Source organism: Macrobrachium rosenbergii, chromosome 17, assembly GCF_040412425.1.
Source record: "Macrobrachium rosenbergii isolate ZJJX-2024 chromosome 17, ASM4041242v1, whole genome shotgun sequence".
Taxonomy (NCBI): domain Eukaryota; kingdom Metazoa; phylum Arthropoda; class Malacostraca; order Decapoda; family Palaemonidae; genus Macrobrachium; species Macrobrachium rosenbergii.
Genome location: NC_089757.1, coordinates 29199501 through 29217959, shown reverse-complemented (window position 1 = coordinate 29217959; position 18459 = coordinate 29199501). Strand labels below are relative to the sequence as shown.

General features: G+C 32.9%; 1 protein-coding gene across 6 annotated transcripts in view; it reads right to left on the bottom strand.

Moving 5' to 3' along the window:
* NSD (Nuclear receptor binding SET domain protein) overlaps positions 1 to 18459 on the bottom strand; it is an 87616-nt gene that overhangs the window by 18369 nt on the left and 50788 nt on the right. For 4 of the 6 annotated variants that reach the window (XM_067119773.1, XM_067119775.1, XM_067119776.1 and 1 more), the window contains 4 exons: positions 13727 to 13872; positions 11411 to 11562; positions 8297 to 8453; positions 6154 to 6364 (listed from right to left, as the gene is read on the bottom strand). In XM_067119773.1, the coding sequence (XP_066975874.1) occupies positions 6154 to 6364; positions 8297 to 8453; positions 11411 to 11562; positions 13727 to 13872 (666 nt within the window). Of the gene's footprint in view, positions 1 to 1629; positions 1737 to 6153; positions 6365 to 8296; positions 8454 to 8834; positions 8960 to 11410; positions 11563 to 13726; positions 13873 to 18459 lie in introns of those variants that run through there. The other 2 variants (XR_010855857.1, XM_067119777.1) reach the window with 2 other exon arrangements.

Below are 18459 nucleotides of genomic sequence, written 5' to 3'. Positions count from 1 at the left end.
ACCAAGAGGTTGATGACAGGGATGAAAATAATGGTATATTTAACATGGAAATAGCTATCAAGGTCACAGTGTTCTTTAGAGTACAGAATTTGGCACATGAGTAAAATACTGTATTGCTTAACACATTTCTAAAGATATGGTCAATCTGATGTAAATTAAAAGGGAAATCAAGATTGTAAGATAAGAAACCAAACTGCTGTATAGGGTTTTATCTAAAGTAGTGCTTCAGATTAACATATTGTCATTAATTGCAAAATGCAATTTAATGTATGCTATCTAGAACACAAACATTTAATATGTATAACACATATAGAAGATGCCTATTTATCAGGTTGTGCAACACACTAAGTTTCCAAATGCTAATAATGAATTTATACAGGTGATGTAAAGGATGATGCTTTCAGTGTATGTAAGACCAAAGAGAAGAATATTACAGTACTAAGGTGGGCATGCATACCTTGGAGGTGGTAATCTGCACCCATTTAGTGACAAATTTCTGGGCTGTTAGTAAGAATTTCTAAAGCATGTGAAGATCCTAAAAAGGTGTGACAACAAAATGTTGAGATTCACGACTAATGCTTATTGGGTTGATAAACAAGGAAGCAACAGAAATGGATCCAACTGAGATGGTTTGGACACATGAGGAAGAGGGTAATAATCAATAAAATGGGCAATATGGATATGGCCAGATGTCAGGAAGTAGGAAGAACCATAAAAACATGGAGAAAGTATTGAGATGAGGACTTGGACCAGACAGCAATTTAGGTACAGTGCACAAAATTGTAGTGCATGGAGAGAACTCATCAAACCTTTAGCCCAGATAACTAGAAAATTTAATGTAAAATTGGTAATGATGATAATGTGCAGAAAGAAAATGTTAGGGATTCATATAAAAAGGGCTGAGAAGTTCAAAGTAAAGGTGAATACATGAGAAACTCACCACTAGTGGTCTCTTCTAATTACTTGATAGCCATTTTTTTCTATTTTTCTTTTTGTGTAATACAAAGAACCAATTTCTGTCCTAACTGAACACCAACCCAAGTTACACTCTAACTGCCGCACCACCAATAAGGTATTTATAAGTAAAACTTTTGGCATGTACAAATGGAGAGAACTCATCACACCTTTAGCTCTGAAGACTGGAAATTTAAAGTAAAAATGGCAATGATAATAATGTACAGAGTGAAAATGTTAGGGATTCATTTTAAGAAGATTGAGAAGTTCAAAGTAAAGGTAAATGCATGATAAACTCTGTTAACCTCAGTGGTTTCTTCCAATTACTTGATAGCCATTTTCTACTTTTCTGTCTATCTGTCATATAAGAACCAATTTTTGTCCTAACTGAAACATCAACCCAAGTTATAATCCAATAGCCACTCTACCAATAAGGTATCAAGTATAAAACTTTTGGTATGTATAAATGCCACTTGCCTCTTCATCTCTTGCAAATGCAAAAATTTCTCATTTTTTTTTTTTTTTAATCTGGCTGGGCCAATTTATGCAGACATAATTGGGGAAGAGAAAAATTAAGAGGCTTCCTTTAAACATCGTAAAAGACCTCCAGTTTAAATTTCAGGGCGCACAAGCATGTGTGGCACCCTTCCATTTTTTATTTTTTTGATGCCATACCTTGTGTCTACAGGCAGTGTAACCTTGCTACCTTAATCCCTTCCGACAAGAGAAGCGTTTGTTGTCTAGAGGATTGGCAGTTTGTCACTTCCCCTCTCAAGTACATTCTGTAACATATGAATGCTCTTTCAGGATCCTAAAGACTTATCTGGGGATCAGTGCCATTAGATTTGCTATGTTGTTTAAATATCTGTTCCTGAGCAATCTGAAGAGCAATTTGTACTCCATTACAATGTATACCAAGCCTAAATGGACTACACTGTGAATCACAAAACTATAATACATAAGTTTTAAGTTCTACTTAAAAACTAATCAAATTATTACTCAACACTCTAACTTAAATATAAGCAAAATGATGCATGCTATTTAAAAGAGAAACACAATGGGGGAAAAGGAAAATGAATGAATAAAAGGTAACAGGTTAGTACTGCATCTGCTGATATTACATAAGCACTCAATATACTTAGGTGGAGGATTAAGATTATGTTCTCTTGCTGGTTTCTTTCAACCAATTCTGAAATTATAATACTGCAACTAAAGAATATACAAAAAAAAGGCTTAAATGTATTCTACAGCAATCAGAGACTGCAAAGTCAAACTAATATAAACAAGGCCAAGGAGAAACAAAATTTTTTTCTGAAAAAGTGTTTGTCATAAAAACCCATTACAGAGTACTTATGAATGGCCCATTTTATGGTCACAAAATCATCCCACTTCATACTTATTTTAAAATAAACAAAATGGCATTCAGCCAATATTAGTTCACATCTAAGCAGATCTTTAAGCCTCTAGTAGCAACAAGAGCCATTACTTGAGCTGTCTGATCCAAGGGCTGGTTTGAACAGTAGGGATGGAAGGTGGTATCTTGCATTCCAAGTACAGGAACCCTTTGTAGTATTCAAATACTGTAATTAGAACTCTCACGCAATGTGCAAACATTTTTTGTTTTGTCAAAGTCAGTTGTAGTTAATATGATTGTCACCACAGCATCTAGTGGGTTGGTTGTGCCATTCTTGTTCCATTGTACCTGTGAACTGTGATTTGCTGAGAGAGAGAGAGAGAGAGAGAGAGAGAGAGAGAGAGAGAGAGAGAGGAGGAGAGAGAGAGAGAGAATGATAAATACAAAAAACTATTGGTATAAAAATAAGAAACTAATGAAAGGGAAGTAAATTGATAGGATATAAATGTATAAAAGAAAATTATTGAAAAACTTGCAAATATCAGAATGCAAGTAAGGGATGTCCCAGATTAAAAAGAACACCCTGGTTTTCCATATGTAGGAAAGTACATATAAAATACCACTCCAGAACACTATGTAATGATTTTAACAAGCTGACCACTGAGGACTGAGAGGCTGTTCGAACAAACTCAAGATTAAATTTAAAATGTCACTGAAACAGGATTGTTCTACCAATGTCTCCCTACATCCACACTGGCAGGTTGAGCATGAGTTTAAGCTCAAGGATTCAAGCACAGTACGGATACGCTGTGTGGGTGCAATAATATGACCGGCTCTCAAAGAGAAATTATGCTCTGTAGGAAAATATTCAACATCTAATTATTCTGAGAATTAAAAAAGCCTTCACAAGACTGCCATGCCAAAGGTATTGGGTGGAGATCCATTTTGAGAATGGTTCAGGCGTGTATTTGTGCCAAGTATCAAGGATACCCTACCAAGATTAACATTCTCTTTTGGTGGTTAACTGCAGAGAGCACCTTCAAGCATAGAGCTCATCTGCTGCAAACTTTCCCCCCAATATAACCAGCCTCAGCCAGCCTATGGATCAATAGTTTTAACATACAGATGACATCACTTTGAGTGAAGCTTTGAGTTAGGAAGGTCCAATTACTGAATTTTAGGGGTGTATATAAAGATGCTATTTATATGATCCGTATGGGCTGGGAAGTCAAGCTACAAATAGTATAGCAATGTTGGAGGAAATGGTATTCTGTGACTATGCTCACTGATACAGAAGAGAGGGAGGAGATTGTGGGTTTTAATGCCCAGAAACACTGCATGCAGCCTGTTAGCTCAAGGTGATGGAGAAAGAAATTAATGCCTGTTTTAGTTGACCAGAAAGTTCCAATACTGATCTTGCTGAGTGATAATAAATCATTGATGCAGTTACAGACCCCCTTGGGTCTCATGACACCAAGTCTGCTGACCAATCATTTGTATGAGTGCACACAATTTTACACAAGAAATCTATCCACTACTGAAGGACATAAAAACAAGTAGCCATTTGACAGTTTTTGCAGGTGCTTTCAAAACCAGCATCCTTGGAGAGTGATTTTTAAGTGTTTGTCAAAAGTATTTAACATAAAGTGAAATATATTTCAAGTCCTTATGTAAAAACATTGGCCAGCCTACTGAACCAACAGTATACATTGCTTAAGTGTGAAAAAAGTTAATTCAATGTATCTTTAAGTGAAACACTGTCATTTTAATTGTTTATCACCTATTATACTAAAGGCCAACCTGCTACACCCAAACAGGACTGTAATTGTACTACAAGAAACCTAACTCATGACCGTGCTGTCCACTTCACTATGGTACACCCCTAGTTGTCACTGGACAATAGAAGAGTACAGTTTTGTTTACCATTTTGTTATTTACATTACTGTACACTGAAACCTTTACATAAATTAACTGTGGCATTGGGTAACTCACAACAAAGTGACCTGTCAGAGCTAATTTAAACACTGGTGTGTTTTTGTTGCCCTCACCTTTAGGTGTGTTTTTGCAACTCTACTTTTTCTTTTTCAATTTGATGAAAATGTAATAAGCTTTTTGCCAAGTTCTTCATAATTAATAAAGTCATTAAATTTCATAGGTATATTGCAAATTGCTTCTAAAGATGTGTACCACAATGCAATGTCCAGTATATTTTAAAAAAATGTAGCTGACAGCAGAAGTTTTCCCTAATTATGTTAAGTTGTGTGAAATACACAAAAACATAAAATATAAAAAACCCATAAACATCTTTGTGTCTATTTTAACAAATTATGAAACACTATGAGCTTACTGTGCCCCCAACACCCCTCCCCCCCCCCTCTCTCTCTCTCTCATATAGTATTTTTTGCCATTTATTTAATGCAGTATATTACTGCACCTTAGACAGTAATATAGCGTTACATACATATATTTTTCAGTCTGTATGTACTCACATGCATAGCACTAAGGTAAACTGTGCACTTACTTTGCATTTGCTCACCTTTCTCTGTCTGAAAAAATTTTCCCCCATTAACAATTTGGTTTTTCTATAAGCTTCTCTCTCTCTCTGTTATTCTTTAAAAATTTTCATGGAGAAAGAAGAGCAAATGCAGTTTGTGCATAGTTTACCACACTGCTCTGCGTACATGTGCATATACACCTGCACACATACAGGCTGGACAATATATGTAACACTACATTACTGCATTAAGTACATTACCATACTGCACTGAATGTCATTAGAGAGAGAGAGAGAGAGAGAGAGAGAGAGAGAGAGAGAGAGAGAGAGAGAGAGAGAGAGAGAGGAGCTTTTAGGTTTCACAATGACAGTGAGCACCAAAATAATGACTCCTGTAGCTGACACACAAATCCAGCCACAAAGCACACTATTACCTGTGGAATGTGTTTAAAGGGACTGAATTTCCTAGAACAATTTTGTGACCACAATTTGGGATAATTTTCAGAAATAGGGTTGTTAAGAAACAAATTAAGACACACCAAGTGCTGTCATCAAGTAAAACTCCCTTATAAAAATACTGCTGATAAGATTCAAATTATGAGAAATAAATAAAACAGTAGATCCTGCAAATATAACAGGCTTGGTGACCACTGGCCTTGTTACCTTTGAAGAACATTTCACAAGTCACCAATACCAGAAATGATGAACAAATTATTGAATTAGTGGTTGGGATTACAATGAGTAGAAAGACAACGTACCACCTCTAGAGCAAGATTCAAGAATACATTTAAGGAGGAAATGTTTTGGAGATTCCCATTCTAACTTCTGAACTCTTCAGAATTAAAAGCCGATACCAATCATTAGTGTATCAGATGTACGAATAAACACTGCGTTAACGCTGATGAATTAATTTCATGGACCATGGCAAAATAGTAATGCCATCAATGAAAAAACAAATAAGTACTAAAAATGTTTCAATATGAGAATAGGTGTGATATACAAATTTCTGTAGCGAGGAATAAAAGAAACTTTAACTGAAACGTCATGCAAGTATAAAGAAAAGAACATTTGAGGATAACATTTGTTGGCAATATTGCCTACTTATTAAAATACTTTACTTAAGTCTTACTAACTTGGCAGTAGTCTTCAGCCTGTGCATGTATTGTACACAGTACTGCCTTTCCTTTTAATATAGGGGCCCATTTCCTTCTGTATCAAGTATGATGATCATTGCCAGAACACGATGCATAGCATTACTAAATATCCTCAACCATACAGTGTATTGGTTAATTAACCTTCTAAAAGTGCAAACCAAAAGCTATTCAACTAGTATTTGCAATATACCCCTTACCTTTTGTACTTTAGCACCAATGAATCCACTACAATTAGCTGAACCGCAGTTGCATTTTTTCTTTTCTGTTCCAACACACTGTAAGTTATAATTAAAGGTGAGTTCAGATTCAGCGGGGATGTCGCAAAGAGCAAAGAGCCCCACTCTGGTGTCTCCTCCAACTGTCCACTTTTGTGTTTCACAGTTTGGTTCGCAAGAATGATTCATAAACCTGAAATAACAATGAAAAATTAAAAGATGCTTAGCACACACAATACACACACACACACACACACACACACAAAAAAAAAAAAAAAAAAAAAAAAAAAAACACATCACCACAATTCTGGGGCTTCTTAAGAGAGAGAGAGAGAGAGAGAGAGAGAGAGTCAGAGAGAGAGAGAGAGAGAGAGAGAGAGAGGTAGAGAGAGAGAGAGGAGAGAGAGAGAGAGAGAGAAGAGAGAGAGAGAGAGAGAGACTGACTTTGCAGCCCTTCAATGTTATTTTGAAGCCTCTTAACTAACAACAATAAAAAAAATTACTGTAAAAGAGAAATAATAAAACCTGTACTTTTTGGCTTGTTAAGGGGTTTCCCCCAAAGCCATCAATTGTACAAACAAACACATTTGTACAAGTATATCTAGCTAGCCTAAGGTCTTTCTTATCTCTCACACACACCTATAATATTAATACTGTGATCTTACAGCAATATTATTTAATATTAAGATATTTTACAGCAATATATTATTTAACCCTCTGAGGTTCTGTTCTGAAGATATCATCCACAGGAAAAAAAATCACAAATATTTTGATTGCGGGTAGCACTGGATCATCTGAAGAGTGGAGGATGGTTTACCTGTATCTCACATGTAAGTATTGGCTGTTTCACAGTAGTTTTTATTAAACCGAAAAAATAGGTCTGTAAGTCTTAATTCTCTTTCTATTTAGCTCTTGTTAACTTTTCATTCAGTTGTTACCATTAAATTAGAATGAGCTGGGGGTAATAAGCATTCCAAGTCCATAAAAGTCTAAGACATACCATAATTGAGAACTGCCTTTAAATCTTATCTGCTGTTCGTTCAGTTGTAATGGTTCAAAACTGTGTAATCTCTCTCAATATTCCAAAAGCTTTTATAATGGATTAGTCAGATGTGAAGTGTAACTTACTTCTTCAGCCTTCAAAGATAATGAAAATTGCAGCTTTGCATCTCTCTCTAAATCTATGGTTACTCACAGGGTGATTTTAATACCCTGAGAGAACTGCATATGTCACCTTGTTGCTATAAGTGGCTCATATTGAAAGTAAGAACATGATATACAGTACATGAGAGTCGATATCCCTTAATGAAATGTGATTAATATAGCTGTGTTAAACAGTAAATATGATACATTACATACCACAGGTTTCAACCAAAGATATAAGACTGCCTAAGCTCTAGCAGCTTATGATGTGTTTCCAATGATGCAAACATTTCATAAATTTTTGTATGCTATACAAAATAAATAACAATATCGCTGTAATACATCTTTAATACACACAAATTTAAGTGAAATGTTTATTAGATTTTTAATGTTTACCAAAAGGCAATACAAAATGGTAGTAACTTGTTCATATAAACTACAGTGAGTATGTGTATGCATACATGTAAGCATCACGCTGAGGTAAACTATACAAATTATTTGCTATGCTAAGGAGTTATTCAAATCCTGCCAACATAAGCAGTTCAGCATTGCTCACAAGAGAGTAGAGAGAGAGAGAGAGAGGAGAGAGAGAGAGAGAGAGAGAGAGAGAGAGAGAGAAGAGAGAGAGAGAGAGAGAAATTTTTATATATACATTTCATATACATGTACAGTACTGTATTGCAATGTACACAGGACCCTACCATATCTTTCCTTTACATGCATTTAAACTTTCATAGTGCACTTCAGTGTTTGTGCACAGTACTGTATAGTGGATTCTGCATTCTTTTTAAGCAAATAAAATACCATGTGGTGACATAATAGGAAAGAGTTACGAAATTGTTACTTATACATCCATATCCATTTTTTTTTTTTAAAGAACCCACAAATTTCCAATATCAGCAAGGGCCCTGAATGTATTAACGCAGAATAATTGAGGAAATACTGTACTATAATTCTATTAATTCCTAACAAAAATAATTACCTCGCCAAATTTCCCTTGGGTCCAGCATCAATCATAATGTCCTTGTCTATGGTCAAGAAGTAGTAATTTTCCTCTTTCACTTTGTGCATCTCTTCAATGCGTCTATGAAATTCTTCATCATCTATGAGTTCTCCAACATACTCAATAACAAATTCCCCTGTAAAATAATGGATATTACAAAACAATGCAGAAAGTTCTTATACCAAAAAAAAAAAAAAAAAAAAAAAAAAAAAAAAAAAAAAAAAAAAATATATATATATATATATATATATATATATACATATATATTTTAACAAATGAAGTGGGGGAGAGATTACATTTAGATATTGTTCATATTGCTTATTGAAGAGCATACATGGAATAATCAATTGGCTTTTCAAAGTGTAACCCTTTAAAGTCTGTGGTTCTTTTAAATACATATACTGTATCTATTTTTAGTATTTTAAAATGTTCTCGACCTCACCAAGAAAATGTGCATCACATATGACTTCTGAACTAGATATGATGTGCTAGAACTAACTATTCTCTCTAAATGTGGACACAGTTACTGGTATTAATTAATGGGAGAAGTATTTTCCTCTTTCACTTTGTGCATCTCTTCAATGCGTCTATGAAATTCTTCATCATCTATGAGTTCTCCAACATACTCAATAACAAATTCCCCTGTAAAATAATGGAGTTACAAAACAATGTTCTTATACCAAAAAAAAAAAAAAAAAAAATATATATATATATATATATATATATATATATATACATATATATTTAACAAATGAAGTGGGGAGAGATTACATTTAGATATTGTTCATATTGCTTACTGAAGAGCATACATGGAAATAATCAATTGGCTTTTTCAAAGTGTAACCCTTTAAAGTCTGTGTTCTTTTAAATACATATACTGTATCTATTTTTAGTATTTTAAAATGTTCTCGACCTCACCAAGAAAATGTGCATCACATATGACTTCTGAACTAGATATGATGTGCTAGAACTAACTATTCTCTCTAAATGTGGACACAGTTACTGGTATTAATTAATGGGAGAAGTCTCTGTAAGTTATGAGGAGCAAAGATAAATAATGAATAATTATCTCCCTTGAATGGCTTATGGTTAATCAGATCACAGTAACTTCATTTAATCCCTATTTATATAATTATTTCCATTACTGGTTTATTTAACCTTCAAAGAAAACAGTAGGCATGAGCTTTCCAGTAGACTGCATAACTGCTTAAAAGCTAATACAAACAAACAAGATGAGGTAATTTTTCTGGCCATTGGTTTTGGCACTGATATGCTCCTCAGCAGTAAATTTTCATATTTTCAAGCAGATCTTTGGGTACTTAATTTGCAACACATACATTCCAAAGATATTTGGGAAGGGGTGGGGGTTGCAACAACTGTAATGCTGAACTGATAAATACTGTACAAACAACCTGACCTTGCAATTTTTTCTTTTATGATTTTGTCTACACAAAATTTGCTGATTAATATTTACCAATGACTTCAATTTGACCAGAAATTGAGCAATTGAAAAATATGCACTTTGTAGGTAGTGTTATGTGACAAGACAAATGTTGAGATGTGTAGGAAATGTTAAATGACTAGTGCAACTCACTTTTCATGTTAAAATATCCTCAAGTTCATATTCATTCTCTTCATTAATACTTTCATAATACTGCCACCACAAATCCATTATTCCATTCTCTTTCAACTTGAATGTTCTCCATTTTCATCTTGTCTCAATTGACATCCTATCCATGTATCCTTAATTATAACACTATCCTGGATAATTATTCTTTTTGCTATGCTGAGATTCTGGTCCCAGTCCTCAAAGTTCTTCATCTTTGCCCTTGCAATGTCTAGTAGCTTCCTTCCCCTCTTCGCTCTGCACACATTCATAGTCTCTTCCCCTACCTATCCTCTACCAAGAGCTTCAAGACTTTCTTGTCTCTTATTGCACACCTTTATTTCACCATTCATCTTTCTCTATGTCAATCTCTTTACGGGAGACAAAGTGAATACTACTGCTGCCTCTTCTATGCCTTCTGTCAATGGTTTCCTTTTGACTTAATTTTCTGTTTTTATTCTACTGACTTCTTCCGCTTGTCTCCCCCCTCCCACTATCAAATCTGCTAACAGCAGTCTATGCTAAGTTATGCAAGACATACATGGTACAGTATAACAACGTAATCCTTTTCTTTGATTTCTCTGTGCTTCTTAATGTCGGAAGACTTGTTTGTTTTTATAGCTTTCAGTATACTGAGAAAACATTCATTATATTCTACCAAAATGATCTTAATCTTCATTACTCTTTCACTTATCAGTCCCCCTTCTATCATATCCACCATTTCTTTAGCCAGTATGTCTGCTCTATATTTCTCCAGGTCACTACCAATTACTCTGTGTTTGCTTCTCTGTATCTTGCCTCCTGTACATAAAAATGCATGTTTCCAGTGGCTAGCATTTCCATCACTTCTCCACTTTTTCCCTTGTTCCAACTTTCAAGTAACTCATTTACACCTAGCTTGCTTTATTTCTGCTTTTCCTCTATATTCTTTGCATCTAAAGCCCACTTACAAGCTGCTGGGAGCTGATGATTATTTCTTTAGAAGAGCTCATAGGTTTTGGAGGCTGTATTTTTTTTTAAACTTGGAGGCTGTATTTTTATTTTTAAACAAGTCTACATGCCTTTACTGACAACTTAAACTCACCCAGTTTATCCAAGATTTAAATTATTTACTGATGGGTTAACTCACTTCAAGTTTTATAACTTGCAGTCTTGAGATTCTGATGACATACATGTATGGGATATTCAAGTATTGTTAGGAGAGTACAAATATAAGTGTATAGAGACTATGACAAAAGGAAGGCACCCAATATTCAAATATATAGACAGTATTAAGTTTTTTTTATTTTTTTTTCTACTTTAGTGGTCTGTCTCAAAAGGAGACTTGTGATGACCTTGATGATTTGGCTGACTTACAAATTTGCTTATTTACAAATACATCCATTTTTGTAAAATTTTCTAATTTATTTTCTAGTCAGGAAAAGTATTCTTTATAATTTCTGTATAACTGAGTTTACAAACTATGAAATATGGACTACAGTACCTACCTTTCTTAACATCTTCCAAAGTCTTTAAACCCCATCCCCTTTCATCAGTTCTAAATGATCGGACATTAGCATACTGTCGTTTCTGAAACCGCTGATTACCACATCTATCCCCAGCTCCACAAACTTCTCGAACACATTCAAACATTAGCATTCTGAAACAAAAACAAACATGTTAAAAAGGGATAGATCAGTGAAGGATATATACAAAGTCAAGCAACTACGCTAAGTCACGTAAAGTAAGCATACTATATAGAAAAAAAAAAAATAAAATTTAATTTAGTAGAGTAAATGAAAGATATAAAAATTATATTAACATAATAATTGATAGAAAAAAAAAAAAAGCTACATGCAACACACATACACCTGGGCTTTGGACTTGGTAGTAGTTTAAAAATATTTTTAATAACATGTACATAACCATCACTGATACAGGTACTGAATGAGGTTTATAAGTTTTTTTTGTTTTTTTTTTTTAACTTGTATGGGGTGAAGTGAAAATGCAAGTAAAAACAATGAAAGACTACATAAATGTACTGTACTATCCATCACTATATCTAATTACATTACCTATAAGGTAATTGCAGGTGACAGAATTTCTGTTAGCTAGGCTAGGATGTAAGTCAATATAAACATTCTAAGAATGTTTAAAGTATGCTGGGCTAGGCTATGATGCTTGCTAAGAAAACGGAAGCAGAAGCTGATTCGCCACAATGATGGTAATCTCAAACCTTAAGTGTCTTTCACTCAATGTTTACATCTAAAGGGCTTATTCACTCTTCAGTATAAATAGCCATGAACACGCAACTACAATATCACACTGTGTATATTATTGAATATAAGAATAGGATGAGTGCAATTATAGCAAATTATTGGTTTTTGATTCCTTTAATTGCATTTTTATTTTCAGTGCTAATTTAACTTGAGTGAACCCATTCACTTTGTTATTTAATCATGTTCTAAAGATAAAAATGCTTATAATGTAATTACTGTTACATTATTATACTGTATTAGTTAATAAAAATATAAAAGAATAAGCATTACTGTACCTTGTTGGAATTACCCTTTCAGTGTTGGCATTGTCTTCATTTATTTGGGTAACTTTTTCAACTACTTTTGGGATATATTATTTCTATGAATGCTTGAGTTTCAATAATCCTACTGTAAAGTTCTTGTCATTATTTATTCTGGTATATATATACTTACTCAAAATAATGCCTAATCAAAATACAGCTATCAATAGGACATAGTTATTTTTTAACTACAATATTTTTTCTCGTTTATTAATATTTTGAAACCTCTCCTCTGAAAACTTCCAGCATACATTATTCTCTCCACATGACCAAAATCCCTCAAAATACTATAAGTCATCTTTTTACCTATGCTAACCTCTTTTCACTACATGTCAACTTCTCACCCCTTCAACTTTTTTTTTTTCTTCATTCTACATAAAACCAGGCAAAGAGCTTCAACCTATTTCCTACTCTTCATACTTAATTTCCTAAAATTACATGAAGATAAAACTGTTCTAAAATCTTCTTTAAATTTTTTATAAAGTTCGTGCTACATTCCTGGCTTCACACACTGTTTGACACATCTCTCTCTATCATTATCTGTTTATTTTCATTAATTGAACATAAGACTCAACCACTTCACTCTTCTTCTGTCCACAATAACCTAATCAATCAATTTAGCATTTGCTTTCACCTTCATTGGCTTACAAATACTTTTTAAAACTCCTTCACCTGTTTCTGTAACTTCTTAAATATATCAACTACTACTATATCCATCAACTAACATCCACTCACTCCAGTACTGCAGTTTGTGTTACCAGCACTATGTATAGGCAGCTCTCTAATTACGTGCTGGCAGCCTGAACTTTAGCAATTAAAAGCATAGGGCTGCCTTATATTTTTCATAAGAAATGGGGAAAAAAGGGAAAAACTGCCCTGAATTACGTGAAACTCCTCTATTTGCTCTATACCAAGAATCCTCAATACTACATGTATTCCCAATGCAGATCCAATAAATCAAACAAAAATTCTTTGGGTCCAAGTGCAATACAATGCATGCAATTTTTTTTCTTTCTACAGTATATATTCCAAAAACTATTCATTATGAAAAGCATACAAATCTTTCTTGTCTCAGTAAACAATGCTCTTCACCATCAGACTAATTCCTCTCTTATCAGTACAATACACAATACATGGAGTACATAATTACCAAAAACAGGTGCATTACATATAAGAACAATTTTTTATATTTCTCTTAACTCCTACTATCTAATAGTCACAAAAAATTACCATTGCAGTTCTGTACCTATTTAAGCACTTCTCATCTGATCCACATGGGTTTTCTGAGAAAGGATCACACTCGCATCGATTTACAGCTCCAAGGTCCAATTTGTTGAGACGAACATTACCTACAGGACGGTTGGAGTCTATTCGTACATATGGAGGTGGTTTCTGAGAAAGAAAAGATATATAAAGAACAATAATGAAGTATAATATTACAATCATCACACACAAACTCTAAACTTATATTAAATTTTAGTCTTGAACAAAGTATTTAGAATGAAAAACTCCCCAAGGGCTTGATCAAAAAAAGCCCAACAATCTCTCTCCCTCTCATTAATGCTTACTTCTTATATTTAACATTACTCAGCTGTTACATATTCAGTTGATTTTAAAAAATTTTGTGGATTATCTTAATAGCTTTTCTCAATGTATGTCTTATCTTCTCTTCTTTACTTTTATTTTGTTTTTTGTTCCCTTTTCTTGTCTTTTCTGAATGTCCTGATATCCAATCCTTCATTATATCTCAGCTTCTTTAATCTTCTTTCCTTCCAAAGCACTGATAAAATGTATTGTATGGTAATAGGAACTGTTAACACATCCTTCAGCCTATGGTGCAGAATATCTTATTTACATTTATGATACACCTCAACTTCGTGGACCTGAACTTCCCATGTCATAACTTACAAGATGCATTAATGAGTTACAGTGAAGAGAAAAGAAAAAAATTATATGCATGTGTACGGTAATCCCTCATTACCCAGATTAATAGAGCAAAGGCTTTGTTGGGCAAGGGCAAAATCCAGATAAGGCAGGTAAAAAATCTACGGGTGTTCAAGGGCAACTCCATACCCTTCCTCACCCAACCTTGCCAATGCCACATTACTGTACACACTAAATATGCTTTATAATAACAATAATCACAACTGATTTTCCCAAATTTGTAACAAAGCAATTATCTATCCTATTTTCCCACATTTGTGAAAAAAAAAAAAAAAACTTTCTTTTCATCTCGTACACAGCACAAAATATGATACATTACACAACCAATATTTATAATTTTTCCCAAACACTAAAATACATCATGCATAAAAAAAATAAATCCCTTTCTTTTCATTCATATGCAACAAGCATTGCAAAAGGTTAGACAATTTTTATCATCCCCCCCAAAAAAATATTGTACACAAAAAAGTAAACCCCTTTTTTTTCTTTTGTATGCAACATGAAATGATAGGCTACAAAAACCATTTTTATAATTTTCCTAAAAAAACATCATACACACACACACAAAAAAAAAGTAGACGCATTTTTCTAAACCAACGTACATATCATGCAATATAATTGAGACACAATCAATATTCATCATTTTCCCTGCACACATATATATATATATATATATATATATATATATATATATATATATATATATATATATATATATATATATATATATATATATATATATATATATATATTATATATATATATATATATATATATATATATATATATATATATATATATATATATATATATATATATATATATATATATATATTATATATATATATATATATATATATATATATATATATATATATATATATATATATATATATATATATTATATATATATATATATATATATATATATATATATATTATATATATATATATATATATATATATATATATATATATATATATATATATATATATATATTATATATATATATATATATATATATATATATATATATATTATATATATATATATATATATATATATATATATATATATATATATATATATATATATATATTATATATATATATATATATATATATATATATATATATTATATATATATATATATATATATATATATATATATTATATATATATATATATTATATATATATATATATATATATATATATATATATATATATATATATATATATATATATATATATATATATATATATATATATATATATATATATATATATATATATATATATATATATATATATATATATATATATATATATATATATATATATATATATATATATATATATATATTATCAGAAAGCTACAAATGTCCTTTAATATCCAATTCACTCTGCCTCGGAAGTAATATATTTTCATATATGTTGCGAAGGGGAATTTTAGTTGATAATAAGTCCACCGTCCCGTGGAATTGAACCAGCGGCGGACGAGGAATCAGGACTACAGTGACACACTAACCATTCGGCGGATGGTTGGTGTGTCACTGTAGTCCTGATTCCTCGTCGTCGCTGGTTCGACCTCACGGACGGTGGACTTATTATCAACTAAAAAATTCCCCCTTCGGTAACATGTATGAAAATATATTACTTCGAGGCAGAGTGAATTGATATAAAGGACGTTGTAGCTTTCTGATTGTATATGAATCACGGTGATGTGATAAATAGTCATATATATATATATATATATATATATATATATATATATATATATATATATATATATATATATATATATATATATATATATATATATATATATATATATATATATACACACACACACACACACACAACAAAAAAAAACCTACAAATTCTTTTTACCCTGTCAGTTAACTGTGTGCTGACCCCTTAAGATGAGGTAGGGCCAAACACAAAATACACAGTACCACACACAGCACAAGAAGGACCTGTATTACTGCAGAATCTGCAATGAAAGCCACATACCCTGGAAATTGCATCACATTAGCACACCACTCGAACAGTTCAAACAAGCAACTGATCAAATACAACTACGCAAAAAAGGGAAACGCCCTTTGTTACCGATCCACTGATACTTTCCAGATGTAGCCAATTAGCACAAGATATGTTTATGATGCTATGTCTATCAGCCATCAAAGCTAAAACAAATTACAATGATGTTTACATTTCCCCCAATAGCAAGAATGTTTACAACAAACACGGGTGCTTGACCACCTACACACCTTTTACCACTTGCTAGCAAACTGCTGATACAGCCATATCAGCCAATAAAAAACAATAAAAAGTGACATTTCATGATGTGCTGACGTGCTTTTAAGCAATAGCAATAGCAAAAGCTCATTCTTTCTCTCTAGCTCTTTTGCTTTGTGCATGTTTCTTAGTGCAGTATCATGTGTCACATTTTTTTCCTTTGCTTGATTTACTGTATAGTACCCTTTTATTACAACCCTAGCACTAATTGAGCTACATTGGTTCCCAGTAAAAGCTAGAATAGAATATAGAATACTACTTACAGTCTTTAAAGCACTAAAATATGATGACCAACATATCCGAGAAACTGCTTACGCTTCTTGAGACCCGAAATGAATATTGTAATCAGACATGCAAGTGAAGCATATAGGCTATTTGAACGTAGAACAAATTGTAAGTTAGGCGAGAGGGCATTTGTACACTGTGCACGAAGACTATACAACAAAATACCCCCTTTAGTGAAGAGCACACAGGAAGAAAGCAAATTTAAAAAAGAACCAAAGACTCTCCTAGTCTGCAAGAGCTACAATACTGATGAGAAAACACTGAAAGACAATTATAAAATATAAGACGCACCTTATTTTGGAAACGTACATGGGCCCGCCAGAGGGGGAATTATCCCTGTGGAGGTTAGTTAGTTATAAATGATTTGTTTAACCAGACCTCTGAACTCTTTTAGGGTTCTTCTCGGGCTGGGAAAAGAATGGGGGCTGTACATAAAACCAAACAAAGTGAAACAAAGAGAAACCTCAACTGTGGTTCTCTCTCTCTCTCCCGTATCTTTTTTATGTTTTCTCTGTTTGTATCTTTTTTTTTTATTTGTGCCTGATGTATTTCATTACAAGTTACAGTTAGGTAAAGTAAATTAAGTATACCTTAGTTTAACCAGACCACTGAGCTGATTAACAGCTCTCCTAGGGCTGGCCCGAAGGATTAGATTTATTTTACATGGCTAAGAATCAATTGGTTACCTAGCAACGGGACCTACAGCTTATTGTGGAATCCGAACCACATTATAACGAGAAATAAATTTCTCTAATTCTTCATTGGCCTGTCGGAGAATTGAACGCGGGCCCAGTAGAGTGCTGGCCAAGAACGATACCAACCCGTCCAATGACGAACTATAAGTTACAGTTAAGTACTGTACATATCCTATAATGAAATTAGGCAAAAACAAATGTAAAAGCATAAAAACCAAAAAAGCTCTAGTGAAGTCAGAAACTGCATCCCTGCTCCGCTCACCTTCCAAAGCAAGGCTTTCTCTAAGTGAGTTCCTCTGCACAGTCTTACTGCCCTTCTTTCCCATGGTGCCCAGCCATATGAGCCCCCTCCCCAAAAACACCTTGGAAACTTCTCCAGGTCTCCCACCCAAACACTTTCTCAGTCTCTTTATGAGTGTAAACAGTGTTAAAAGAATTTCCTTAGGCCATGCAACATTGCCAACATCAGAGGGTGATTATTTCAAATTTTCTGAAATTTATATATATTATATATATCTTTGGCACCTGGTCCACTGCTGTTGGACAATGAAGATCTGGAAAAGTATTTTCTACTTTCATATTTTTTATTTATGAAGATACATTTAATAGTTCTAAGCCTATCTCACATGTTGGGAGTTTTGCTGTTTCTGAGCTTGCATATTAAGAGAAAATACAGTAGGCTGTATTAGGCTATAGTAATTATTGTACATTTTTATGTATACATATTATCACCATTATTATTATTACAAAAGAC